Genomic DNA, 26,220 nt, shown 5'->3' with positions numbered 1-26,220 from the left:
GGAGGCGAGTGGAAACTTTCCCAGAGTTCCTCCGAGCGCCCGCGGACCCGAGGAGGGGTCGCGGCCGGGAGTGGAGGGGGGGGTTGAGGTTGGGTGAGGGAGGGGCTGAGGGTGGGGACGCGCGGGGCCCCACCCCCTCCCTGAGGGCCCGCGGCTGCCTGGCGACGGGAAGGCGGCGCCCCCGGCTGGGATCCCGGCCCCCCTCGGGTGCAGCCCGGCGCCGGCTCCTCCTCCGCCGCCGCCGCCCAGCTGGCTGCTGTCGGGGCCGGGCGGACCTTGCTGCCGCGTGGAGCGAGCGCTGGCCCGGGGCCGGATGGGCGGCAGCACCCCTCACACCTGATGTGGCTCCCCCAAATGCAGCGCGTGCGGGCGGCAGCCTGGGAACGAGCCTTGGGCCCGTGAGCACAGCCGGGCCCGCACCCGGAGCGCGCGTCCGCGGCGGCCCGCGAGGCGAGTCGCCCGCTGGAGGACCACCCGCGCATAGAGCAGCGGAGGTCCGGGCGTCCCGGAGGCCGCGGGGGTCAGGGCTGGGGGCCCGCACGCCCCCTCCTCCCCCACCGGCGCCCGCGGCCATGGCAGCGCCGGGGGACCCGCGGCGGCTCTACCGGCTGGTGCAGGAAGGCCAGCTGTGCGCCCTGCAGGAGGAGCTGCGGAGAGCCGGGCGCGCGGGCTGCCCGGGGCCCGCCGGGGACACCCTCCTGCACTGCGCCGCCCGCCTCGGGCATCGGGACGTGCTGGCCTATCTGGTCGAGACCTGGGACATGGACATCGAGGCCGCCAACCGAGACTACAAGCGGCCTCTGCACGAGGCTGCCTCGCAGGGCCACCGGGACTGCGTGCGCTACCTGCTGGGCAGAGGAGCCGCGGTCGACTGCCTGAAGAAAGCCGACTGGTAGGTGGCTGGGGTTCCCGAAAGACCCCCCCCCCCAACTTCTCCGCAGAGTTATGGATTCCCGTGTACTTTTTCGCCTCGACACCATAGCTTCTGAGACTCCCCCTGGAGGACAGATTACCCTCTGTGAACAGTGGGGTACTCTTACGGGATTAAACTGTTCCAGTCCTCTGTTCCAAACCCCTTTCCCTTTATGAAACAGTATGGAATACGATCAAACAATGAATTGTCTGTACTACCTATAGCTTGAGCCTCGCCTAGCTAAATGATTACTTCACCAGTAGCATTGTTTTAATTTGTTATTTTGGAATAGAGGTTCACAGAAGGTTGCAAAGAAATGTTCAGGGAAGCCCCGTGCGCCCTTCCCCCAGACTCCCCCAAAGTTCCCATCTTACACAGCTATAGTGCAATACCAAGACTAAGAAATTGACACTGCTACTACGGTCGATGTACTTAATCAGATTTCACCAGTTACACAGACACTTCAGTGTGTGTGGTGCTTTATGTGATTTTATCACATGAATAGCCTTGCGTGAGCACCTCCACAGACGAGATACTCCGAAGTACCATCACACAAACCAATTGCATTTTGTCAGACAGACACTGTTTCGAGTACTCACTATGTGGTGATGAACATCCCAAGATTCATAACATAATGAAGTTCCTGCCTGCAAGTGATTTCTGATCTGATATAAATATGAACCACAACAGATAGACTTATAGTTAAATAAAGTGCATCTTGCCTGCTGGGATGAGGGAGTCAGCATGGTTATGTTTTGAGGGCTGCACTTTGGCTATGACTTAGCACAAGACTGATTTCCTTCTGCTGCTGGTGAACTGGTCTAAAGACCATTCCAACAGACATATGACCTCATACATGCCTCAGAACAATTCTGTGGATAGGGAACTGGCCTTTCCCCAAAAATCCATTAAAGAGGCAAAGTTCATTTGAGTTTGTATGTGAGACGTGTAGTTGCAGTGAGAAATTTTTGCCCATTCTCACCTTTCTGGCTTTCTGCAATACCTTCCCTGCTTTTCCAATCATCCTGCCTTGCTCAAGATTTATTCCCTCTGTGAAGTCCTTCTGGAAAGTTCCAGCCTTCATTTATCTGGGTTTCTCCCTCTGTAATTTCTCATTCACTCTCATTGCTACATCCCCCCCCCAAAAAGTGTTGGTAATTAATTAATATCATAGCAATCTTAGAAGATAGATCCTAGATGCGGCCTTAGAGGTCTCCTAGGTATAGTGAGCTCCCGCTGTGTGCCAGACATGGGTCCTAACCCTGGGAATCAGGAGGTAAATAAGACCTGCCCTTGCTTTCCAAGGGTTATGTCTCTCTCGTTTTGCAGATGACAAACCAGAAGCTCATGGAACTGAAATCGCTCATCCAAGATCATTTATGAGAAGAGAAAGGATAGAGCCACCTCCCTTGATATTAATGTAGTTTATTCCCATAATTGTGGACACAAGTCAGTTCAGAAACTTACTGTAATCACGCTGTTCCGTTTATGTCACCAATGTATGCTCCTAATGGGTAGGCACTGTGTCAAATGTTCTTTTTTAGCCCTTTTATAGCACAATTTAATTCATAAATGATTACTGATTGAAGTGAATGGGATAAGTCCAGCAGAGTATCTCTTACACAAATATTATTCAAGACATGGGCGCCTGGGTGGCTCAGTTGGTTAAGCATCTGCCTTCGGCTCAGGTCGTGATCCTGAGGTCCTGGGATCGAGCCCCATGTCGGGCTCCCTGCTTAGTGGGGAACCTGCTTCTCCCTGTCCTTCTGCCACTCCCCCCTGCTTGTGCTCTCTCTTTCTCTCAAATAAATAAAGAAAATCTTTTTAAAAATACATTATTCAAGACAAACTGTCTATGGTTTTGATTAACTCTGTCTCAGTTTGGTCCCATAGTCTAAACTTGTCCAGAAGCAGGTTTGCCTCCTCAGTATTCCCCTCCTGCAGGCAGGCACGCCTACATCCTAATCACTTTCCCTTTCTTATTTCTCCCAGTCTCACAGCGGGCAAAGAAGTTGCCAGTCAATGCTGTTTTCCTGCTTCCCAGACCCTTGAGTCCTCTAGGTTTTCCATCTCTGCCAAGGGCATGTGCTTTTCTGAAGACCCGGCTGCTCACTTCTAATGTCTCAGCTGCCCTTCCGTCTGACAGTTTGTCCTGATTGGTCTTAGGACTCCTTTGATGATGGCCTGCACAAGGAAAAATCTGGAGGTGATCCAGGACCTTGTAGAACATGGTGCCAACCCACTTCTGAAGAACAAAGACGGCTGGAATAGTCTCCACATTGCCAGCCGAGAGGGTGACCCTCTGATCCTCCAGTACTTGCTCACTGTTTGCCCAACCGCCTGGAAGACAGAGAGCAAAATCGGGAGAACTCCTCTGCACACGGCAGGTACGGCTGGGAGCTCTGCAGAGACGCAGGCACGGATGTGCAGCCCGCCCACCGGGCCCTGTAGAACGCCTTCTAGTTAGGGGCACCCACAGGGCTGGAGGGGTTTGGAAACTAGACCAGGAATAAGAGCAGCTTTGGGGTATTTCAGCATATAGTTTGTTCCTACAGCTAATAGAACTTGGCACATAATATGTTCTTTTTTCTCATATTCGTATCTGTCCTGTCCTCCCCAGTTTGTTGGAAAGCTCATTCTGTTCTTCACTGTCTTTGACCTTGGGCAAGGGACTTAGCCTCTTAAGCAAATTTCCTCATCAGCAAAATAATGATGGTAATGATGCCCATATCACAAGGTTGCTATAGAGTTTAAGGAACGGGATGTATATAAATCCCCTGTTGCAGTGCTTGATACACACTGAGCACAGAACAACTGGGTGTGGCTATTTTCAGGATCGGGTTTACGTTGTCATTGTTACCCAAAGGAGGAAAAGAGACAATATTTCCGAATATCCTCAGCAATACTTACCACAGTGCTAATCCATTTAAATAAATATAGGAACTTGTAATGAAGGTCCCTGGGCCTGAGTGTCTTTGACTTATCTAGTGATAATGTCAATAAATATGTGGGATACAATGAGTAATTATCCTTAAATCTGAATTATCTATCTATTCATAGATTATTTTAAATTAGTGAAAAGCAAAAAGTGCTGTGGTGTAAGACAACACGGATATTAAAGACCTCAAGAGTCCGGATCAAGAAATTTAAAAAATGATCTTTAGCCTTCTGGATAGTACATTGAATTAAAATACAGGGCCTTGGGGCGCCTGGGTGGCTCAGTCGTTAAGCGTCTGCCTTCGGCTCAGGTCATGATCCCAGGGTCCTGGGATCGAGCCCCGCATCGGGCTCCCTGCTCGGCGGGAAGCCTGCTTCTCCCTTTCCCACTCCCCCTGCTTGTGTTCCCTCTCTCACTGTGTCTCTGTCTGTCAAATAAATAAAATCTTTAAATAAATAAATAAATAAATAAATAAATAAAATACGGGCCTTAGTTTCTCAAAACATCAATACCTGTGACATGATATAGTTTAGGAAATATGCATAGAATTATTACAGCTACAGAGAGCAGTTAGGGACCAAGGAATTCTTTTTAAATCTTTTTTTTTTTTTTTAAAGATTTTATTTATTTATTGGAGAGAGAGAGAGTGAGAGAGAGCATGAGAGGGGAAAGGGTCAGAGGGAGAAGCAGACTCCTCACCGAGCAGGGAGCCCGACATGGGACTCGATTCCGGGACTCCAGGATCATGACCTGAGCTGAAGGCAGTCACTTAACCAACTGAGCCACCCAGGCGCCCTCTTTTTAAATCTTTACAAGTGAGTAGAAAAACTTTTCTCTGGTATGAATTATTTGACTAGTTCCCCTAGAAACAATCAGCACCTAGCCGTTCACAGAAAAGAGTGGAGAACAGATAGTTGAAATCTTTATTATTGAGTGTCGTTCTCTTTAGTAGGAGAATTACATTCCTTCTTATTATGTCATGGATCATTATTAATATGTTTTACATTTCCTGGGCAAAAACTGACTGGCCCTAAGGATTTGCAGCACAAAAGTGAGGAGAAAGTTTAGGACTGAGAATTTACCATGGAAGTGCTCAAAAAAACAAGAAAATCGAGTGTTGGCTAAGTGCCTGTTAAGTGAAAACATCATCGTTACCACTTACCCAGCTAAATTTTTATTTTTCTAGGATGGTAACAGTGTCCCTGATTTAATGACTGCTTCCCGTAAGTCCTAGCTAAAAGGATGGGGCAGAGAGAGGAGGAAAGAAGAGTTTTATACCTGCACTAAAAAGCTCTGACTCTCAACTCTCTTCTTCCAGCAATGCATGGCTGTTTAGACGCAGTGAAGGTCCTTCTCCAGAGGTAAGAACAAAACAGCAAATGGGGGGAAGGGTTCCCTAATTGTGACAGTTAATATCGATGCTATAGGAAAAGCTCAGAAAAATTGCTCAGAAAGAAACTAACGTACCCAAAGAGAGATGAACAAAGGACATAACTCAAAGAATATAAAACAAAAATCGCTAAGTAACATGAGAAAAAAAAAATCACCGATGCATCTGCTCATTTTGCAAGTATTCATATACTCAGTGCCTCAGCACTCACTTAGCACTATACCATGTGCACGGGCTGCAAGAGAAGCCAGCCGACAGGGGTCCCCCCCATGGAACTCACACACTGGCAGACAAGATTCACTGTTCACATCCTGTGAGTCCGAGGAGTACAAGGAATCGCAGGATCCCTCCAGGAACATATGCCAGGAAGACCCACCTTGCCTGGGAGTGAGGAATCTTGGCCCCCGGGATATTCAAGCTATGATCCGAAGGAGGCTAAAAGTGGGAGGTGGGCCACATCCCAGACAGAGGTAACAATCCCCGTGAATGCTCAGAGCCAAGAGAAAGCATGGTACTTTAGTAAACTGAAAGTTCAGTGTGTGCTGGAGTCACACCCCAGGAGTGACAGGGAGAATAGTGCATGATGAGGAAGGCCAGACTTAGGGAGGACAGAGGACTATGTGAGGACTTCAGATTTTATTCTAAGTGTATGCGATGCCATTGAAGGGTTTTAAGCAGAGTGCCGGGTGGACAGTAATAAGAAATTTGCATTTTTCAGAGATCCTCTGGTAGGAAAATAGGGAATGGATTGGGGGGAAGCAGGAGTGGGGGCCGTGAATGTTGGGAGGCCGTTGCAGTTCAACAGGAGAGAAATAATGGTAGCTGGACTAAGACCCTGACTGTAAGGGTGAAGAGAAAGACATGGAGATACTTAAGTGGGATCAATAGATCCAGGTGAATAATTTGATGAAGGGAATGAGGGAGGAGATGTCAGGATGACAGGTTTCTCGCTGAGCAACTGGTGATGGTGCTGATGCCATTTACTGGGACAGAGAGCCCTGGAGGAGGAGCAGGTTCGCCAGGAAGATGATAATTTCACTTTCGGACACATTGAGTTGCATGCATCTCTGAGGCGCCCAAGCAGAGATGTCGAGTGGCCAGCTACAGACACAGATCTGAAACCTATAGGAGGGGTGTGAGCTGAGAAACAAAGGTGGGCATCATCAACATAGAACTGATGACTGAATTCACGAGAGTGGAAGAGATTACCAGAGCAGATACTGAATAGTGAGAAGAGACCAGGACTTAATGCAGTGCTGTGAGGGAGCAAAGGTCCTCCTGTGGATGGAGGAGAGAAGAGGGGCCTCTGTGAGGTCATGTCGAAGCTGTAATCTGAAGTGAAGGAGGGAGAACCAGTGTTCCAAGCAGAGGGGATCAGCAAATGCAGAGGCAGCAAAAAGCTGGGCAACTGGAGGAGAAGATAATGAGCAAGAAGAGGGTAGGACAGATAGGACCATAACGAAGGTAGAAAAGGTGGGAAGGGGGGCCAAGAAGGTAGGTCGGATAGGACCCTGAAGGTAAGAACAGAAGAAGAGAGGAGAGGTAGGAATGGAAGAAGGTAGGTCAGGTAGGAGGCAGGACCAAGAAGAAAGGACAGATAGGATCATAGAGAAGGTAGGAACAGAAGAAGGTAGGTCCATTTGGAGTCGGGACTGAGAGGAGAACCAGGGAGACGGTAGGACAGGTAACTGAAGAAGGTAGGAATGGAAGGAGGTCACATTGGAGGCTGAATTAAGAAAAAGGACAGGTAGGAATAGAAAGGATAGGACAGCGGAGTAGGTAGGAAAAGAAAAAGGCAGGATTGAGATGAAGGTAGGACAGTTGGGAAAAGCAGGACTGGGAAGGAGGTGGGAGGAGGAGGAGGACCAGGAAGGACGTGGGTGGCCCCGAGGAGCCTGGGGAGATGAGTAGACGCCACATTATCCTGACCCCAGGGTCATGAGGGTTTAGATTTTCCTTTGTGGTTGGGAGGTAAAGGTTTCAAGCAGGAGTGGCCATACCCAGGGTGGTCCGGTGGCTGTGAGAATGGTTAGCAAGGCAGGAGCCACGGCGGGAGAAGTGGACCCAGAATTGAGATTTTGGTAACAGGCTGGTCATGAGGGGAAGACGATGCCTGTAAACGGGGTGAGGAAGTCCGAGGAGGGGCTGAGTTTGGGGGACAGGGACCGCGCTCCGGTCTCCGCAGCGTGTGTGTGTGTGTGCGTGCACGTGCGGCAGGGACCCCTGTCTGACCTGCCGCTTTGGGTTCGGGCGGCAGGTGCCAGTATGGAGCCGACTGCGCGGACAGGTGTGGCTGCACACCCTTCATGGACGCGGTTCAGTGCGGCCACATCGATGTGGCCCAGCTGCTGCTCGAACAGCACGAGGTATAGAAACGGTTCTTCCCATGAGTCTCAGACCAGGGAGCACCTCTGATGTGGGCTCAGTGTCACGGTGGGCGAGTGGGAGGCAGACGTCCTTGTCTGGGGCCCCTGCAAGGCTCACATGTGTGATGAGCAGGGAGCAGTTAGAGGAGGATCCAGTAAGTGGCTGGACCGCAGGAGTGAGCGCAGGCTGCCCACCGAGGGCGCCAGGGGCCAGAGCGTGGGGTCTGGCCTGTGTTTGGCCAGAGAAGCCTTGGGGATCCACCAGGAGGTCCCTGCTCCTCACATGTGGCCTCCCCTCCCCTGCCCACCAGGCTTGCTGGGCGGTGCGGGACGCCCTGGGCGCACAGGCCATCCACAGGGCGGCCGTCACCGGGCAGGACGAGGCCCTCCGCTTCCTGGTGTCCAAGCTGGGTGCCGACGTGAACTCCAGGGCAGCACCCAGCCGCCTGACGCCGCTGCATTTCGCCGCTAAGGTTTGTCTCTCCGGGAAAGCCTTCCCTCCGTGTGATGTCCAGGCTTTCGTTCGCACCCGCCCTTGTTCCGTTTTCAGGAATAATGTCGTTTGCAGCCCTAAGAATCCCCCATGTAAAGTCCTGCTGCTCTGTCCTTACACTAGAATCCAGAAGGGAATATTTCTGCAGTGGAGGCTCGCTGCTTACACGCCCGGTCTCAACTGTTAGGCGTGTTTTGCGGGTTATCTTCAGCCTCACTGGCTACCTGCCCCGACTGGCTTTTCCAGCAGCAGCAGGAATAATTATTTCCCTGTGAATGGCACTCTCCTATCCCCCAGGAAGGCAGTGGAGAGACGAGGGTGCCCCGAGCCTGGCGGAGGCCGCGGAGGGGATGGAAGGGATTTGCAGCCATGATTCCCTGTCTCCCTGGGTACTCGAGGCCTGGCCAGCTGGACAGGAGTCCTGTCAGGTGCTTGTAATCGGTGACACGTGCTGTGATGCATGCTGTGACAAACGTCCAGGACAGGTCGCAGACTCCCTGTTTATCTTCTCTCTGAAATTCCAGCAAACAGCATGTTTGCTGGGAGAGATTCTGGAAGCACATGTTCCGTGTGAATCAGGATGCATGCTCCCAACAGCAGTAGTCGGTAATTTGGCCTACAGAGTAGATCCTCTGTATTTTAATAACGAAATGTCACCAAAATCTGGATTTGACAGCTTACATTCCAACCTGAGAGCTGTGTGAGTCTCCCTCTAGATGTGAAAATTCCATTTTAGCAGCTGAGTTTTTTAGAAAAAGTACCTAACATGTATTAGTTTGTGTTTAAAGGCTTGTTTATTTCCTCGTCACGGGATAACAAGTGTATTTCAACCCTCAGGAAGGACACGTGAGCACAGTCCGGGTGCTCCTATCCTTGGGTGCCGACATCAATTCCAAAGATGAAAGAAACCGATCAGGTATGGCTTCGTGTCCCTCGCGCCTAGGGAATGACTAGTAATCGATGTAAACAATACACGGACTTTGATGTTAAAAACACTGGTTTTAGACTATTCCTCTAGTAGTAGCTCAGCAACCCGTCTTTGAAACAACATATTTGCAAAGCTCTGGCAATGTCTCTGTTCCCACGGCAATGGCAGGGCCTGCCACTGGTCCCTGCTGTTCTACTTCGCAGCACGGTGCTGTGTGCTCCTGAGAACACTTGCTAAATCCACCACGCTGCCGGCCGCCTCAGTTCAGAGTCCCCCTAGGTCGTCTCTCTTTGGAGTGCATTTGAAAACTAGAGTCACTATAATTTTTTTCTAAGATTTGTTTATTTATTTTAGGTAGGGGGGTGGATGCAGAGGGAGAGAGAGAATTGGAAGCAGATTCCCCGCTGAGCGGGGAGCCCAATGCAGGGCTCGATCCCAGGACCCTGGGATCATGACCTGAGCTGAAGGCAGATGCTTAACCGACTGAGCCACCCAGGTGCCCCGAGAGCTAATTCTTTAGACTCAGGTTAGAATAAGCTATCCTGTGAACATTCTGTGCACCACGGCCACCTGGCAAGCCTCTCTCTGATGCTTAGAAGCTCCCTCCGAGGCTGCACAGGACCATCACTAAGTCCATGGACACGAGGCTTAGTCTGCAGAACGCAGGATCCTAGGGCTCGCAGCACCAGGAACCTTGAGCTCTAGTTCTCAAAGGGGAGGATGTGTCCATTTTTCTGTTCATCACGTCATTCTTATTCGTGGCGATATTTTTACTGACACGGAGAATTCACAAAACTTTTAAAATGGTTTCTGTGCCATTTAAAGTCGCCTGTTCATGAACTTGCTTCGTGGCTTTAGACAAAAATCTCTTATATTCTCTAATTGGTTGATGTTTTTAAAACCATTTCCAACCCCGTCAGGTTAAAAGGGAAAATACTGTGATCCCATAGAGGCAAGGGCACAGAGAGGAATCGTGGAAATATAAAATCTGCGTAGTGGAAGGAGTTTTGTTTTGGGTTGTAGCTGCTCGCCAGATGGGCATCGCTGCGGCGTCCTGCTCCAAGTCCATGTGGCTTCTGTCTCCACGCAGCCCTGCACCTGGCCTGCGCTGGCCAGCACGCGGCCTGTGTCGAGCTCCTCCTGCGGTCCGGGCTAAGCGACTCCCCGGACGTCTCGGGCGCCCTGGCTCAGCAGCTCGCTCGCAGTGCAGACATCCTTCAGTGCTTTGACCGCCACCCCGAGTCCTGAGGGTGCTTCTGAGCAAGGACAGGCACGGTGACCACGTCCTGCCACTGCTGTCGTTGGGGTCCCCAGCCAGAGGGCTGTGAGGACGCCACCTCCCGAGCCCTGTGACCTACACGTGGAGTCTTTCCAGGACCCGGATTCCGCTTTTTCTGCCCTTCAAGTGGAATTAGGGGATGTTCATGAAGCCAGTGTCTGGAGCCCTTAGAGAAGCACGTGACCCACGTGAATGTAACCCAGAGTACGTGTTCACGTAAATATGTCAGGTGTTTTATGAGGGATGGCAATGACGATGATGTTAACGGTACAAGAGCCGTAAACATAACCGGCCTGCCACTTCCTTCCTTCCTCGCTTCTTCTTGGTCATTACAGTGGTTTCACTTTGGTTTTGTAGCCAGGAAGGAGCTGCCTACACAGATATTTGAGAGAAAATAATGGAAATATTTGTACATTCTAAGCGCTGCTAGTTAAGCCATAACGTTTTAATCTTGAGGTTATTTTTACTTGATGGTTCTGTGTTGGCTTTCTTCAGATAATAAACACACCTAAAAATGCAGCTAAGATATTTTCCAAACTTTTCTACTGCCTCAGTCAAAGAATGAAGTTTGTTCTTAAAACGCATGCCCTATTTCCTGTCCCAAACCCCTGCCCACTGGAGCCTGTGAGTGTTGAAGACTCTTGACATCGTAACTCCAAAAATTCTGTAGCAGTTTAAATAGATTGAAGGGAGGCTGCTTCCTCAGGCATTTAGATTCTTTTCCTTTTTCCTTTTGGGGGGAGGTGATGAAGATCATTTTCTCTGGGTCACAAAGAATAATTAGTCCAGGTCATTCTTAGGAAATCACGTGCATCCGTCACAAGCCAGACTTGATCCTCGTGCTGGTCGTGACCCAGTAAGGACATACTGCACGTCCGTCCGGCCTGAGCATCGTGCTGGGTCAGGGAAGGAGCAAGACTTTCCAGTTCTTCATCATCCCAGATGGCACGGGCTGGTTCCTAGTCCGACAGCCAACACCTGCTGGTATCATCTGTCTCGTGACCTCTAAGTGGCACCCCGTGTGATCTGCGCTGGTTCGAGCTTCAGTTCCCCCTGCTTCAGAGGTCCCCCCCATGTCCCTGCCCTTTGGGTCTGAAGATGGTCCTGTTACCTGCGGGGGGACAGAAGGGTGGGTGTGGCGCCGGCCGCCTTCCCTGTGCACACACGCGGTGCAGCTTCTGATCGCAGCGGCTCCACGAGGGGTCCCTGCACGTCTCCAGCTGCACGTCTGCCCCACAAACCAGCAGCGACTGGGGTGCCTGAGGCCACGCTTTTGCTCCCCGTGCACTCCCGTCTCCGTTCTGTGGTGTAGACCGTGGCTGCTGAAGCTTCTCGAGGACCAGGGACCAGAGTGTGGATGCCAGTGGTGTTAATTGTGGCAAAGGCGGCAGACAGTCCAGGAACAGTCTGCCCCTGGGGTCACCACGCTAGGAGAGAGTCGTGCCCTCACTTCCTAATCATGGGTGCTTGAGTCACCTTCCAGGGAGGCCCCACCAGGCCACCTGATCTAAAACTGCATCCCCTCCTCCAGCATTTCAGGCCTCCTGCCCCTTTCTTGCTTTCTCCTTGTTAGCACTTACCACCCCGATATGCCACACATTGTGAGTCCTGTATGTCTCCCGACTGGAGCATGAGCTCCGGGGTGGGACTTTGTCTCCCTTGTTCACTCGCTGTCTACACGACCCAGACGGTGCCTGACATGAAGCGGCGTTTAAATTATTATGTGGTCGATGAGTGAATGGTGATTCGTAGTTCTTGAACATGTACTGTGTCCTGGACGTGGTGCTGAGTGCCTTACCCACACGGTCTCTCTGCGTCCCCCTCGTTACGACTCCACGTCGGGCACCCTTTCTCTCCCAGACTTCTGCAGCCAGCCCCCCCAACTCACAGACGCCGGCCCCTCACTGCTGCCCTGCAGGGAAACCAGGGCCTTGCTAGCTGACAGATCGAGCAATATATGTGTAGCCCTCATGTTACTGATCCTTTTATTTCAGTGGTGTGACTGTTGGTCCAAATCCCTCCTGCCTTCCGGAAGCCCGTTCCTCATCACAGCTGATAACGCACGCCTGGGTGTTTCTGACTTGTCCGTGTCTGTGTCCATCGTGAGCACCTGTTTTAGGGCCTGTCCTGAAAAGCTGGTGTGCCCCCCACCCCCCGCTTGTGTCGGCTAGCTCCGCGTGTGCTCCTTGGCCATCTCATCTGTTCTGGATCCCACCCCCCACAGGGGACGCTGCACCCCTGTAACCCTTGTCCGTTCTAGGCCATCCCACACTCAGTTTATCCCAAACCGACTTTTTCTGTAAGCTGCTTACATATGTACCCGGTTGGCCGCCATGTTGATGTCCCTGCAGTTCACGGTCTCTCAAGCTGGAAGCTGGGAATCTATGACTCCTGGGTTCAAGCCCTCCAGCCATCATCCAGACCATGGTGGCGTCGGCTTCCAGACTGTGCCCTCTGCCCCCTGGGCCCGCCCTCCTCAACGCTGTCCCCCGTGCGGCTATCCCAGAGTTCTCACCGAGGTGACTGGGGTGCTGACCGCGGACGTGTTTCCCCGCCCGCCTCCACAAGGGCTGTTGGCTGGTCCTGCAAGCGCCCCGACCCACAGTGAGGGTCTGTTCCTAAGACCAATCGGGGCAGAAGCCTCTGGAAGGAGATAGAAATAAGTAAGAATTGCAATCATTTGAAAATAGTTACAGCCTAACGTATATTACTGGGAAAAAATATGCAAGAAAATATTCACAAGACAAAATAAAAAGGAACTCTCAAAACAGAAAAGAAATTACACAAGTCAGGCCAAAAAACGGAGAACTCCATGAAGAGAGCTCAGGATTCGGAGGGGCAGGCGTGGGATGTGATTCCCCCACTCGCTGCTGGTGGCCGCCAGCAGGGGGCAGACCCGAGAGCTGGCCGTGGGGTCCCGCCAGCTTGCAAGGCTCACCAAAAGTACAAAATAGTGAAGGAGAAACAGAAATTGCCTATTTCCCACTACCCAGAAATAACCACCCTTATTTCCTCCTGGCCTTTAAGTGTATATGCTGGAGGTGACGTCGTGCACACAGTCTACCCTAACTTTAGGTCGGAAGCATATCCTAACACTCTGCAAAACTTTGCACACTTTTGTTCACTATCTAATGCTTCTCAGAGTTGCTGTCCGTATTTATTTTCTGACATTCTCATTTTCGTTTTGCTGTGTTAAGAGAAGACCTGGGACATCAGTAAAGCCCTTGGACTTGACAGAAGGCAAAGGCAGGGGCATCAGAACTGAAAAAGGCTCAGGTCTGATCCCAGGTCAGGGCCTCATGGGACTGGGAGACAGAGCGAACAGGGGCCTGCTGGGTCCGAGTGGGCCTGCGCTCCTGGAGATGCTGAGTGGTGAAAGGAAAGGAAAGGTAGGAAGACCGTTTAACAGCATAGGTTTTCTCAGAAAGGGTGAGACCCCAGTGTTTCAGCCTCTGATAAGGGCCGAGTTCGGGGGAGAGATGAAGGCTCGTTGGTGGAGCCGGGCTCTATGGGTAGTGGAGAAGGAGGCGGAAGGGAGCCTGAAAGCCCCAGGGGGCGGAACACCAGGATCAGGATCAGGTGCACACAAGAAGGAAGACAGGATGACAAGGAGGAAGTTTCCGGTGCAACGGTGTGTGTGTCTCATGTAACATCAGTATTTGGTGGGTGTGGGGTTGGTAGAATGCGTATGTAAATATTAACTTACAGTTGGGGGAACTGCTTTCCTGAGCCAGTGAGGGTGTGGAGGATGTCAGCGCCCACTTAGAGGGTGATGTGGTTCTTACTGGGAAGGGACGAGGCAGAAGTGAGGGCCCAGCTGTGGCGGGAAGGACTTGCTGGGTGTGCGTGATGGAGGCCCGTCACAGCCCTTCCAGAGTCTTAGTTCCAATGACCGTCCCTGAGAAGAGCCCTGGGGAGGGACCCCTACGTGATGAGCCGCCCACCTCTGGTGCTCGCTCATCTCCTCCTGCCCCGTCCCTGAAGGGCCCCGCGGACTCGAGCATGAGGGGCGCCCCGGTCACCAAAGCCACATGTGGAGATACCCGTCCTACCCCGTCCTGCACAGGGGTTACTGTTCAGGTGTTTTCACGGGGTGGATGCAGCAGAGCTTTGTTTCCAGGACGGGCGAGAATCAGGCTTCCTGGATTCGGATGGATTCGGATACTCACCGTGGGACCTGGGAAATTCATCCTGGAATCTCCGAGACACGTTGTAGCTGGGGAGACAGACCAACACTGGAAACTAGTTACGGATATGAAGTGTCAGGTAGTGGGGAGTTCCAGGGGGGAAAATAAAGCAGAGAAGGGGCAGGAAGTGTCAGGGGCCGCGTGGGGGACCTCTGACCAAAGACTCCAGGGGTGGGGGCTGCAGCTGCACAAGTGTGTGAGGCCACGTGCCCTCCGCGTGCAGGGAGGGTGGGGAGCGACTGTGGCCGGCATCCGCGAGCCAGGCATCCAGGCCCTTTGGGGCCATTGTACTCTGGGCAAGAAGGAGGAAACCACAGGAGGGTATGAGCAGCGGAGTGATGAAATCTGCCATGAGTTGGACCAGGCTCATTCAGAATGTCGGGTGGAGGCAAGAACCTGGTGAGGGGACATCACGGTAACTCACATGAGGTGTGACAGTGACATGCACTGGCCCACAGCTCCCGGGTGAGAAGGTGTAGGTTCTGTGTCCAGGGAGATCAGCAGCGCTTCCTGGTGACTTAGATGACAAATGGGAGAGAAACAGGGAAAGTCCATTCTTTGGGCCTGAGCAGATGGAAGGGTAGAATCACCAGGTACTGGGCCAAGAAAGACAGAGGAGGGGGCAGGCTGAGGAGGAAGGTCGGGAGTTTGGGCTTGGATGCTTGTTGGGCACAAATTGCCTGGTCCAGTGGGGAGTTGGACGGGAGATGTGAGGTCTGGGTTTGCACCCCTGACAGGCTTGGGGGCGCTGATGTGGACGCTGCCAGTCTGACCAGCAGTGTGAGAGCCCCCGGCCCCGGGGAAATGCAGGAGGACATCGGCTGAGGCTCATCGTCCTGCCTCTCCAGCCATGGGCAGCTGCTCGGGTTCAGGTGCAGAGTAGGCGCAAAGTTAGGTTTCCTCAAGATTGGATAAGTGGAGGCGCCTGGGCCGCTCAGTCGGTGAAGCGTCTGCCTTCAGCTCGGGTCATGATCCCAGGGTCCTGGGATCGAGTCCCATGTCGGGCTCCCTGCTCAGCGGGGAGCCTGCTTCTCCCTCTCCCTGCTGCTCCCCTGCTTGTGTTCTCTCCTCTCTCTGACAAATAAATAAATGAAATCTTACAAAAAAAAAAAAAAAGATGGGGTAAGTGGAGCAAAGGATTATTCAGCACAATATCTAGTACGTGGTTTATGCCTCAAACCTAAGTCAATACCCAGCACCTGCCTGCCCTCGGATTCCTCCTGCCCTCAGAGAGAAGACCCCCCATCCCTGGCTCTGCACGCGGTGGTTAAGGGCCCGCACACCTGCCATGCCTTAGCCTAGCTTCTGAGCATCTCCAAACTCATTCCTTCATCCACAAAATGAGGCGATAACACGCCAACTTCATGGAGTCGTTGGAAATTTTAACCAAGTCTCCGCGTGTAACACTTAGCACACGCGAGGCCCACGATGAACAGGAAACATCCGTGGTCCTCAAAGGCCAGAGGCTTCGACGCGAGCTCCTGGAGCAATCCGTCCTTCCAGGCCTCTTCCAGATTCCCATTTCTCCTCCCCGTCTCTGCTCTGCACTTTCTTTTTTTTTTTTTTTTAAGATTTTATTTATTTGTTTGACAGAGAGACAGTGAGAGAAGGAACACAAGCACGGGGAATGGGAGAGGGAGAAGCAGGCTTCCCTCGGAGCAGGGAGCCCGATGCGGGGCTGGACCCCAGGACCCTGGGATCATGACCTGAGCCGAAGGCAGATTTTTAACGACTGAGCCACCCAGGTGCCCCTCTGCTCTGCACTTTCTAGCATCAATCACGTGTTTGCCGTGTGTGGGAGCTGCGTGTGTGCTGGTCGAGCCTGCTGAAGTCAGCCCTGGCATATTTCTCGCTCATACACCCCAGAAGCACCGTGCCCAGTGCCTGGCCCATGTCGCACCTTCAAGGAATTGTTTGTGGATTTGAAATAAGCTTATACGGTGTAACACTAATGCATCTTATTTAATTTTTAATGAGTTTTTATGATAAGTTCAATAATCCTCCTCCTGGTGAAAAAGAATTCAGACAATTGCAAATAAAAATCCTCTCCCCAGTCTGTTCACTGGCCTGAAGTTACCGCTGTTGGGGGCTTTCCAACCAGAGGCAGACACCGAGGGGTTCTGATTACCTAAGAGGATCCTGTAATACTTAGTCTTGTGCAACTTTCGTAACGTACCAACGCACCCTGGACAGTGTTTCTCATTTGTCCTTGCAGACCTCCTTCTTTCTCACACCGCATCGTTCAGATGTTCCATGATTTGTCCATAGACATTCAGGATGCACCCTGGGTTTTTGAGAATCCTCGTTATAAACAGCAGCACAATGAACACGGATCTCTGTGTCCTTCTGTGTGTAACTGGAGGATAAATTCCTAGATGTGGATCAAGGGACATGTTGTAAATGTCGTGTGTCGCTGGCTGTAGCAGGTACCGAGCACACCATGCGTTCCAGCCAGCGTAAGTAAGTAGAGATTTACTGCAGGGTGTGGGCTGGTGTGCAGAATCGTTGCAATGGCTCAAAGACAGGTTTCGGTCGAATGTGGAGCAATGACTTCCAGAGCTGTCCTGCAGACCTGGGCCTCGAGAAGAAGTGCTGCCTTTTTCGTCAGGTGAATCCTTGCTGGCTGGGCCGCTGCCCCTCACCTTCCAGCTCCAGAGGCATGCTGTCTTGGTTGCAGGCGGGATGTCTCCATGGAAAACAATCACGGATGACAGTTCACCCCCAGGAGCGCCGGTTCCTCCTCAAACTCAAGCAATTAGCAGAATCCAACTCACATCGAGAAATCTGGCTCTACTGGAGCTCAGGGACGTAGTTTATAACTTCCTGCTTCTGTGATGCATGAAGTCACATACAAAGGGGGTTGGGATGGGCCTTGAGTGCCACATGCCCATTACACTTGTTTTTTTTTTAATTTTATTTTATTATGTTATGTTAATCACAATACATTACATTATTAGTTTTTGATGTAGTGTTCCATGATTCATTTTGCCAAAATATCTTCCAGAATCTACTATACACGAAAGTGCCGGATTCTAACACACCATCAGCAAAGCTGTGTTACCACACCTGATTTCTACTAACCTGGTTTAATATCTCATTGTTTCAGGTTTGTGTTTCTTTAATTATGGGTCAGATCAAACATTTTTAGATTTGCTTATTGACCTTTTGTATTTTTTATCTGTATTAGTTAGCTATTACCTAGGAACAAACTACCTCAAGGGGCGCCTGGGTGGCTCAGCCAGTTAAGCACCCGACTCTTGATCTCGGCTCAGGTCATGATCTCAGGGTCATGAATTCGAGCGCCACATTGGGCTTCATGGCTTAAAGCAACAACTGTTAATTATTTCTCAAGAATCTGCAGGTGGGGCGCCTGGGTGGCTCAGTCAGTTAAGCATCCGACTCTTGGTTTCAGCTCAGGTTATGATCTCAGGGTCATGAGATCCAGCCCCATGTCGGGCTCTGTGCTGCACTCAGTGGGGGGGTCTGCTTGGAATTCTGTCTCTCCCTCTCCCCTCCTCACCTCCTGACTCGCATGTGCTCTATTTCTCTCTCTCTCTCAAGTAAAAAAAAAAAAATTTTTTCCACAGGTCATCGGGTGGTTTTGCTGATCCTGGCTGAACTCAGCTGCTAGCTGGGCTCACTCCCGTGTCTGGGGTCAGCGGCCAGGTCGCGCCAGCAGGCTGGTGTCGGGTGGATTGGCTCTGCTTTAATGTGACTCTTCCTCTCAGGCAAGCCCGGGCTTATGTTCCTGACAGTGGCCGGGATCCAAGAGAGGAGAGAGGAGGACTCAGTGCATTAGCCAAACCACCCAGGCGGCCAAGCGCAGCATGAGTGTGAGAGGCCACCAACCCGCGCACGATACAGACAGGCTTTGATAGGGGCCATATATGAAATCAGTCTCTTGCACTATCTTTTGTCTGTTGTTTTGTCTGTCTTGTTGATTTGTAAGAGTCCTTTTTATGTTAGGTAGCTTCACACAAAATTCAGATAGTAACAATGAAATGTGGGCTGTATGTTTGTAAGTGAAAGAAGAATGAAACAAGTAACTACATTGCAGAAGTGATGTCTAAAACCCAACTTCTCTCCCGAACACACCCGGAGGTTCACTGGGTGATTGGCAGAGGGGGCACAGCTGGGATGCGAGGCGTTGCTGCTTCCTCGGCAATGTGCGGCCGCATGGGAACAACCCCCAGAGTTCTAGAGCGTCCATCTGCGCGGCCTACGGCAAGCACGGGCTTTATTTTTCCCCGTTTCCTGAAAATCCACAATCAACTATGGTTCAGATGGACATGGAAGGCCTTGGCGCCAATTTCAGCCTAGGGGCTGCGCTGTCCCCTGGGCTCAGAGCCGCGGGTCTCACAGCCTTCCCTCCCCGGCTGACCTCGCTGACAGAAACCGCTCTGCAAGTAGAGAAAACACTGCAAACGCAAAGAAAGATGGACGTCTGCACTGTTGGTGTGGATGCTGTGTTTTCACAACCCCCACGTCCCTGACCTGATGCAGGTACACACACACACAATGGGAAAGGTCATTCAAGATACTTTCACACGTAATTGCTCCCTCTCAGACCTTCCTTTGTACTCTATTCACACCCCATATGTTGTCTATACCAGTTAGGATATAAACTCTCCAAGTGAAGCGAAGCCCCAGATTACAGCAGCAGGAACACAAGCTTATTTCTCTCCTAGGTAGAGCCTGGGCAAAACCAAGCTCGGGTGAGTCAGGTCAGTTCAGACTCACAGTGTCGGTGACCCGGATCCCCCCTCCTGGTGCTTCTGCCATCCCGAGCATGCGGCCCTCCTGTGGGGTCCAGGCCAGCTCACAGCCTGTGAAGGGGACAAGGACGAAGGGAGGAAATGCACCTTTTTTAAGATGGCTCGTGTGTCATTTCCATTCACGCCCCATGCGCCACGGCTCAGCTACATGAGCGCTAGAGCAGAACTGAAGTTGGCGGACAGTTGGGGTCTCTACACTTGGCGATATTCCTTCTCATAACTGGGACTGTTTGAGTAATGCCTGTCTTTCCTGCAAGACTGTGAAACCCGCAGGGTCAACAACCCAGCCTGTCTTGTGCGTGCTGTGGTATGGGCCCTCTGTAAATATGTGTTCAATGAACACATGGTAGGGCGAGGGCTAGACAAACAATCTATCTCCACCCTCAAGAATCTAAAATCTGAAGGAAGAGCAACCCTTGGGGCACCTGGGGGATGCATTCAGCTAAGCGTCCGACTCTTGACTTTGGCTCAGGACATGATCTCATGTTCATGGGATGAAGCCCTGCATTAGGCTCCACGCTCATCGGGGAGTCGGCTTGAGATTCTCTCTCTCCCTCTGCCCCTCCCCCCAACTCATACGTGGGTGCACTCTCTCTTCCTCTCTCTCTCTCTCTCTCTCAAAATAAATAAATAAATCTTTTTTTTTTCTTAAAGATTTTATTTATTTGTGAGAGAGAGAGAGAACACTAGCAGGGGGAGAAGCAGGCAGAGGGAGAAGCAGGCTCCCTGCTGAGCAAGGAGCCCGATGCAGGGCTTGATCCCAGGACCCTGGGATCATGACCTGGGCTGAAGGCAGAAGCTTAACCGATTGAGCCACGCAGACATCCCAATAAATAAATCTTAAAAAAAAAAAAAAAAAAAGCAAGCCTTGTTAGATACCCGCACGGCGGGCGTGTGTGTGGCCAGAGCTGCTCAGGGGCTACACAGGACAGACCGTGGGAGGCTGTCTCCAGGAATCAGCAGCATTCGAGCTGGGACTGGAAGGTGGGAGTAATGTTGGTTTGTGGAGGTGATGGGGAAAAGCTTTCTGAGCAGGGTCCACAGCAAGGATGTGGTAGAATGAGATTCGGGGTGCCAGGTATGATGCAGGTAAATTTGAATTTCAGATAAATGAATTATTGTTCAGTATAAGTATGTCCCAAGTATTACACAGAGCGCACTCATACTAAAAATGGTATTTGTTGTTTATTTGAAATTCGGATTTAACTGGGCATCTGTGTTTTCATGTGCAGAGTTTGGCAATCCTAAATGAAATGCTAATTCATGTATAAACTTGGCCTCTTTCTTTAAAGGGGGAAAACAATATGTCCTTTATTATATGTGCCGCCGAACCAAGCACACAATATGTCCTTTAATTCATTTTGTTGAACTTGATTTGTTAGCTGAACACAGAAAAAAAATGAAGTGAGCTGAATTTGGAGCCCAGCATCTCAACCATCACTGAAATAACCTCAAAATCTCAGAAGCTTAACAGAAAAAAGGTATGTTTCTCGTTGATGGAACGTCTGCCCACCCCCACCCGCACCCCCGGGGCAGTTTTCCCCTAAGCGGCGGTGCCACCTCCTCGAGTCCTTTGTTTGTGGTCTCACAAACTGGGCAGGGGCAGCCTGACAAGTCACGTGGCTCTTCTGTGGGCAGGCTTGCAAATGGCCCACGTCAACGCTGGCCTCTTTCCAGTAGCAAAACCAGACGGGTGGCTCCACCCAGACACGAGGGCCAGGAAAGGTCCTTTTCCTGTGTGCCCCGAGCTCGTTGCCACCAAGCCAAGCGCCAATGGAAGGGACGCGGTTCTGTTCAAATCACAGCCCCGCCTTCCTCCATCCATGAGACTTGGCACCGCGTTCCAGAATCTTCTCACTTGTAAAAAGGTCACCCAGTACGTCCCTTGCAGCGGTGCTGTCCAGGCATGCCGCCCGGGTGCAGGAGGTACTGAGGGAAGAGTTGGTACTATAGCATTATTACTTTGTTTGCAACCCGTTAACAGTATCTCCGTGGCTTGCCGCGTGGTGCTGGTTTCCCAATAGCAACACAGAACAGTAGCATCGAAGTTTTTCATATCTTGAATTATTAAATCTAAGAAACCATCCAATCGAGTCAAGGTTCAGTCACGTTGAATAACTCGGCCAAGCTCACACAGCCAAGTGTCTCAAAATCCAGCCAGCGCCGTGCGCTCTCAGTAACCAGGGCGCAGTGCTCACCAGTGTCCACGCTGTCCCCCGGGCGTTTCCACGCGAAGGGGTCAGGCTGCATGTGCTCCTTTCTTCAGGCCGTCGGGAGACTTGGCTGCTTTCCCCCTCAGGTATCAGAGCCGGGTGCTGGCTGGGATCGGCTGGACCGCCAGGTTCCCGCTCCCAGCATTCACGCTGCCTGCGTGGAATCTGGCGAAGAGCCTGCGAGATGTTCTGACTCCTCGCCGCGCCTGACCGTGTGGCCTGGCTGAGTCCCCCTCACAGGCCCCACTCACTCTGCCCAGCGATTCAGACATTAGTCTCCACCAAGAGTGGGTTGCTAATGACGACCGACAATGAAACGGCCTGACCACGTTTTCCCCCAGCTTTGCTCTTTGGTTTTCAACTTTGGTTTCATTTTGCCATGTCCAGGGAACTTAGGAGGCTGAACTTCCAATGACCCAGCGACGGAGCCTGAGATCATGAAGCGGAATCTCCCGTGCTTAGCATCTGTACCACTTGGGTTCATTTATCTTTACAAATAGTTTTCCGAGAGACAAGGCAGCGTGAGCTCAGGAAGAGAGAAGTCATGACTGACATGAGTTTCCCAGACATCCCGGCTTTGTGACCTGTTGCGGCAGCCTTGGCTGGTTTATGGTGGTGGCCTCGCCCATCTGCCAGTGTCCAAAGATGGGACAGGGGCTGAAATCAAATGTTCTCCCAGCTCTTAAGGATACACAACAATTCCCCCTGTCCTCTTAACCCAAAGATGAGGAGGTGCACTTCACAAGCAGATCGTGTCCTTCAAAATGGTTCACCCATAAAACATCTCAAACCTGTTCTTCTGTACAAGTTCTTTCCAGCGAGTAACAAGATTCCCTTCCCTAGTCTGGACACATTTTCACAGGGCATATCACAGTAGAGACTGTCCCCCCCACCCCCCAGCAGATTGGCAAGTAGTATGTTCAAGGCTATGTGATAAATGAAACACCTCGTTCTATAGAAAGGCTCAAAAAATACCTTTGACAAAAGTAAGATGAGGTTTATGACTTAGAGCAAATATTTGAAAGGGTGTTCCCTGAGAGAGAAATGACCGTCACATCCTGTTTGCTCTGTCTCCCAGGAGGGAGGAGCAGACCTCCCGAAGTGCGTGGCACCCTCTGGGGTGCCCCACATAGATCACACAACTCCAGGCCTCAAAATTGAGGGGCTCCTAGAACAACCAAAGACTCACTATAGTTGGCTTTAAAAAAAAAAAAAAAAACATTGAGAGCATTTCCCGTGGTAACTCTTTTTTTTTTTTTTTATTTATTTATTTATTTATTTATTTATTTGACAGAGAGAGAGAAACAGCATGAGAGGGGATAGGGTCAGAGGGAGAAGCAGGCTCCCGGCTGAGCCGGGAGCCCGATGTGGGACTCGATCCAGGGACTCCGGGATCATGACCTGAGCCGAAGGCAGTCGCTTAACCAACTGAGCCACCCAGGCGCCCCCTCCCATGGTAACTCTTAATAGAGGTCAGCAACTAAGTCCAGCTCCCCTTGTGTTATCATCCCCTCTGGAGTTGGTCACTGTTCTTCCTAATGGCCAGGTACAGCTGGACAATACGCACAACTACCCCTCCAATAAACAGGAAAAACAGAAGACGGAGAAGACAGGTTATGGGAAGAAAATCATGACTGCAGTTGAAAATAGCTGGGTGATTTCACTTGTCACTGAGGGAGGAAGGAGGAGCCGTTTGATAGAAGAGCGGCTCATTGCATCGTGAGAAAGAGCGTTTGAAAAGCTAAATACGGTGCTGGTTTGAAAACGGGTGTGTGCAAGCCTCAGCTTGAACCCAAGTTGCAAAAATTAGACTTTTCAAAATGAAATTACAAAAAAAAAAAAAATTGAGGGTAGCTAAGGATGACTTACATTTTTTTTAAATTGCTAACTCCAAAGTTAATATATGATCAAGTGTAGGAAAACATAAAAAGGAAGAAATGCCTAAAAATAGGTTTCAGATGTTTATTAAAGTAGAAATATGTACATATAAATAATGCAAGTAATATAAAAACATGAACACAGAAGGTGAAAGTTCGTATTAGCCTTCTTCCCAGAAACAACCAGAGTTAATGGCTTAGTGGACAGCTCTCTAGATTATCTGTATACAACCAAACACATATAGGGGGAGGGCACTACAAAAAAATATGATCATCCTTTAATACTTTATTTATTTATTAATACTTTCTTTTTGGAATTCACTTTCTTTTACCCCCTAACAGTGTCTTGGACATCCCTCCGTGCTAGTACTTTATAGACATGCTTTATACTTTTTAACTGCTACATAGGATTCCACGGAGTGGGTATAATTGCAGGTGAATATTTTAACCCACATCTTACTTAACAACATCATAATCATACTGAAAGACAGTTTTAGGGGATTCGATGTAATCGTGCTCTCGTTATACAAATTCACGACTTTTACTTTTTTGTGTAGTTTCCCTCCCTGTGCGCATCTGCACACACACACGTGTTTCTTTTTTTTAATGATGAAACTAATTTTATTTGTTTATTTTTTTAAGTAGGCTCCACAGCCCTTTATGGGGCTCAAACTCACGACCCTAAGATCAAGGGTCTGATGCTCTACCGACTGAGCCCGCCAGGCCCTGCACACACGTTTGAATCATTGTTCGTTGAACCAGGAACTCTTCTCTGAATCGCTCCTACCAAGGGCTAGGTCCTGCCAGACGCCAGGAGCAGGCGTGGCTGGTCTTGTGACAAGACAAGCACGTGCCAGGCCAAAATGTCACTTGTGAGACTCTCCAGCTGCTTGGTCATCTACAGCTGAATTTAAGTAGATCTCTTTGTACAAACTGTAAATATCTTCCTAAAAATCAAAAGGCTCTCATTTTTGTCAGATGCTTTTCTCAAGGGTGGACTCCTTTACGCCTCTCCCGGGTCTGACCTTATTCACGTGCATTTGGGACAGCGTTGAACTGTGATCTGACCCCGCTGCTCTCTCCATTTCTCCGGGGCCAGGCAGGAAGCGGACTGTGATTTCCTGCAGACTCTCCCCGCCGCTGCTGCCCCGCAAGAGAGGCCACAAACACGTCCTTCCTCCTTGACACTAACTCTACAGATGGAGTCGGGGACCTGGGCTATGAGGAGGACAAAGCGGAGGCCTGAAATTCCTGGTAGAGGATAGTATTTTATGCTTTTGGGAGAGAACATGTGCCTTACATTAAGAAATTAAATGGTTTATGTATTTAGAAACCTCGAAAATGGCTGTTAAAAGCTATGTATTTATTAAAATGGTTACGAGGGGGGCGCCTGGGTGGCTCAGTCGTTAAGCGTCTGCCTTCAGCTCAGGTCATCATCCCGGGGTCCTGGGATCGAGCCCCGCATCGGGCTCCCTGCTCGGCGGGAAGCCTGCTTCTCCCTCTCCCACTCTCCCTGCTTGTGTTCCCACTCTCGTTGTCTCTCTCTGTCAAATAAATAAATAAAATCTTTAAAAAATAATAATAATAAAAAATAATAAATAAAATAAAAAATAAAATGCTTATGAGGAATTTAAAAATCTATATCAGGTATTTAAAAGCCAAAACTCAAGTCATTAAGTTTAATATGAACAAAGAGGAACTGCAGAAAGGGGTACGGTGCTTTCTGGAAACTTTGAGGAAAAAAACAGTTTATGTATAATTCACATGTCATACAGGGCAATCGTGCAGTTCAGTTGTTTCTAGAATATTCGCGGTGATGGGCCGTCACCACCACAGTGCACTCTGGAGCATCTTCATCATCACAAGGAAACCCCATGCCCCACTCCGACTCCCACGACAGCCCCTGTGGACCCACAGACACCACGGAATCCTAGAACACGGGGTCTTTGGGCTTCTTTCATTCGGCACAATGTGCTCACAGTTCATCCATGTGGTAGCATGTGTCAGAATTCCGTCCCTTCCTATGGCCAAACAACACTGCCGCGTGCAGAGACCAGAGTCTGTTCATGCATCAGCTGATGGACATCTGGGTTGTTTTCGCCTGTGACACAGCTTAATGCTGCTGTGAACATTCTTTTACAAGTTTTTGTTTGGACGTGTTGTTCCCATTTCTCTTGGGCGCAGAGTGGGAGTGGAGTTTCTAGGGCGTATGACAAGCCCCTGTATAAGTAAGCCAAATGGGTAAGTTTCATCGTTTGAGGGGCTGTCTACTCTCCCACCCACGGTGTACAAGGGTTCTGATCTCTCCACGTCCTCGCCAACACTTGGTATTGTCTGTCTTTCCAGTTCTGGCCATCCTAGTGGGTGTGAAGTGGTAGCTCATGGTTTTGACTTGCGTTTCCCTGATGACTCCTGATGTTGAGCATCCTCTCACGTGCTTGTTGGCCATTTGTATGTCTTGCTTCGAGAAATGTCTGTTCAAGTCCCTGGCCCATCTTTTAACTGGCTTGTCTTTTTATACTGAGTTGTAAACCTGGAAACTTCTATTGCTTCCTTCCTCCCCTCCCCACTCTCTTCTTTTTTGTCCCCCTGCCCCCCACTGAAAGAGCACTGGATGAGACGATTACTCACACAGAGCCCCGCTCAATACGCCAGAGTCTAGTGGAGGCAAGAGCACGAAAGAGGCAGCTCGGGTGGGTGGGGTGGGGTCTGGGGGCTTCGGAGGACAGAGACTTGAATCGAGTTGTGAAGAGCATTCCAGCTCGCCTGTGACCTCAGGCGAGCCTTGCTCTTGATTCCGTTCTCCGGCGTATAAGTTAAGGAGGTGCCGGTACGTCAGAGTCACCTGTATGTCAGTTCAA

The 26,220-nt window shown here is 50.5% G+C and overlaps 1 protein-coding gene across 14 annotated transcripts; it reads left to right on the top strand.

Moving 5' to 3' along the window:
- The first annotated feature begins 64 nt into the window (after positions 1-64).
- On the top strand, positions 65-24,913 carry ANKRD16 (ankyrin repeat domain 16). Of its 14 annotated transcripts, none has more exons than XR_013448977.1 (10): positions 81-892; positions 3,080-3,300; positions 5,170-5,212; positions 7,499-7,607; positions 7,919-8,080; positions 8,938-9,016; positions 14,428-14,573; positions 17,499-17,600; positions 20,652-20,750; positions 24,005-24,913. XR_013448977.1 is itself a non-coding variant. In XM_078075108.1 (9 exons), the coding sequence occupies exons 1-8, from the start codon at positions 573-575 to the stop codon at positions 17,562-17,564; spliced, it is 1,146 nt and encodes a 381-aa protein (XP_077931234.1). In that variant the 5' UTR covers positions 81-572; the 3' UTR covers positions 17,565-17,600; positions 20,652-22,276. The 14 variants fall into 14 exon arrangements, 9 of the variants coding, with proteins under 9 accessions (XP_077931232.1, XP_077931233.1, XP_077931234.1 ...); XR_013448976.1 differs by lacking the exon at positions 24,005-24,913 and adding an exon at positions 21,870-22,276; XM_078075108.1 differs by lacking the exon at positions 24,005-24,913 and having other exon boundaries at positions 20,652-22,276.
- The last annotated feature ends 1,307 nt before the right edge of the window (positions 24,914-26,220 follow it).

This window comes from Halichoerus grypus, chromosome 6 (assembly GCF_964656455.1).
Source record: "Halichoerus grypus chromosome 6, mHalGry1.hap1.1, whole genome shotgun sequence".
Taxonomy (NCBI): domain Eukaryota; kingdom Metazoa; phylum Chordata; class Mammalia; order Carnivora; family Phocidae; genus Halichoerus; species Halichoerus grypus.
This window is presented reverse-complemented; position numbering and strand designations above follow the sequence as displayed.

Coding starts and splice junctions, on each gene's coding strand:
- ANKRD16 (XM_078075106.1), top strand. CDS start 573: ATGGCAGCGCCGGGGGACCCGCGGCGGCTCTACCGGCTGGTGCAGGAA. Junction 3,301..5,169: donor AACTCCTCTGCACACGGCAG/GTACGGCTGGGA, acceptor CTCTTCTTCCAG/CAATGCATGGCTGTTTAGAC. Junction 8,081..8,937: donor CGCTGCATTTCGCCGCTAAG/GTTTGTCTCTCC, acceptor TTCAACCCTCAG/GAAGGACACGTGAGCACAGT.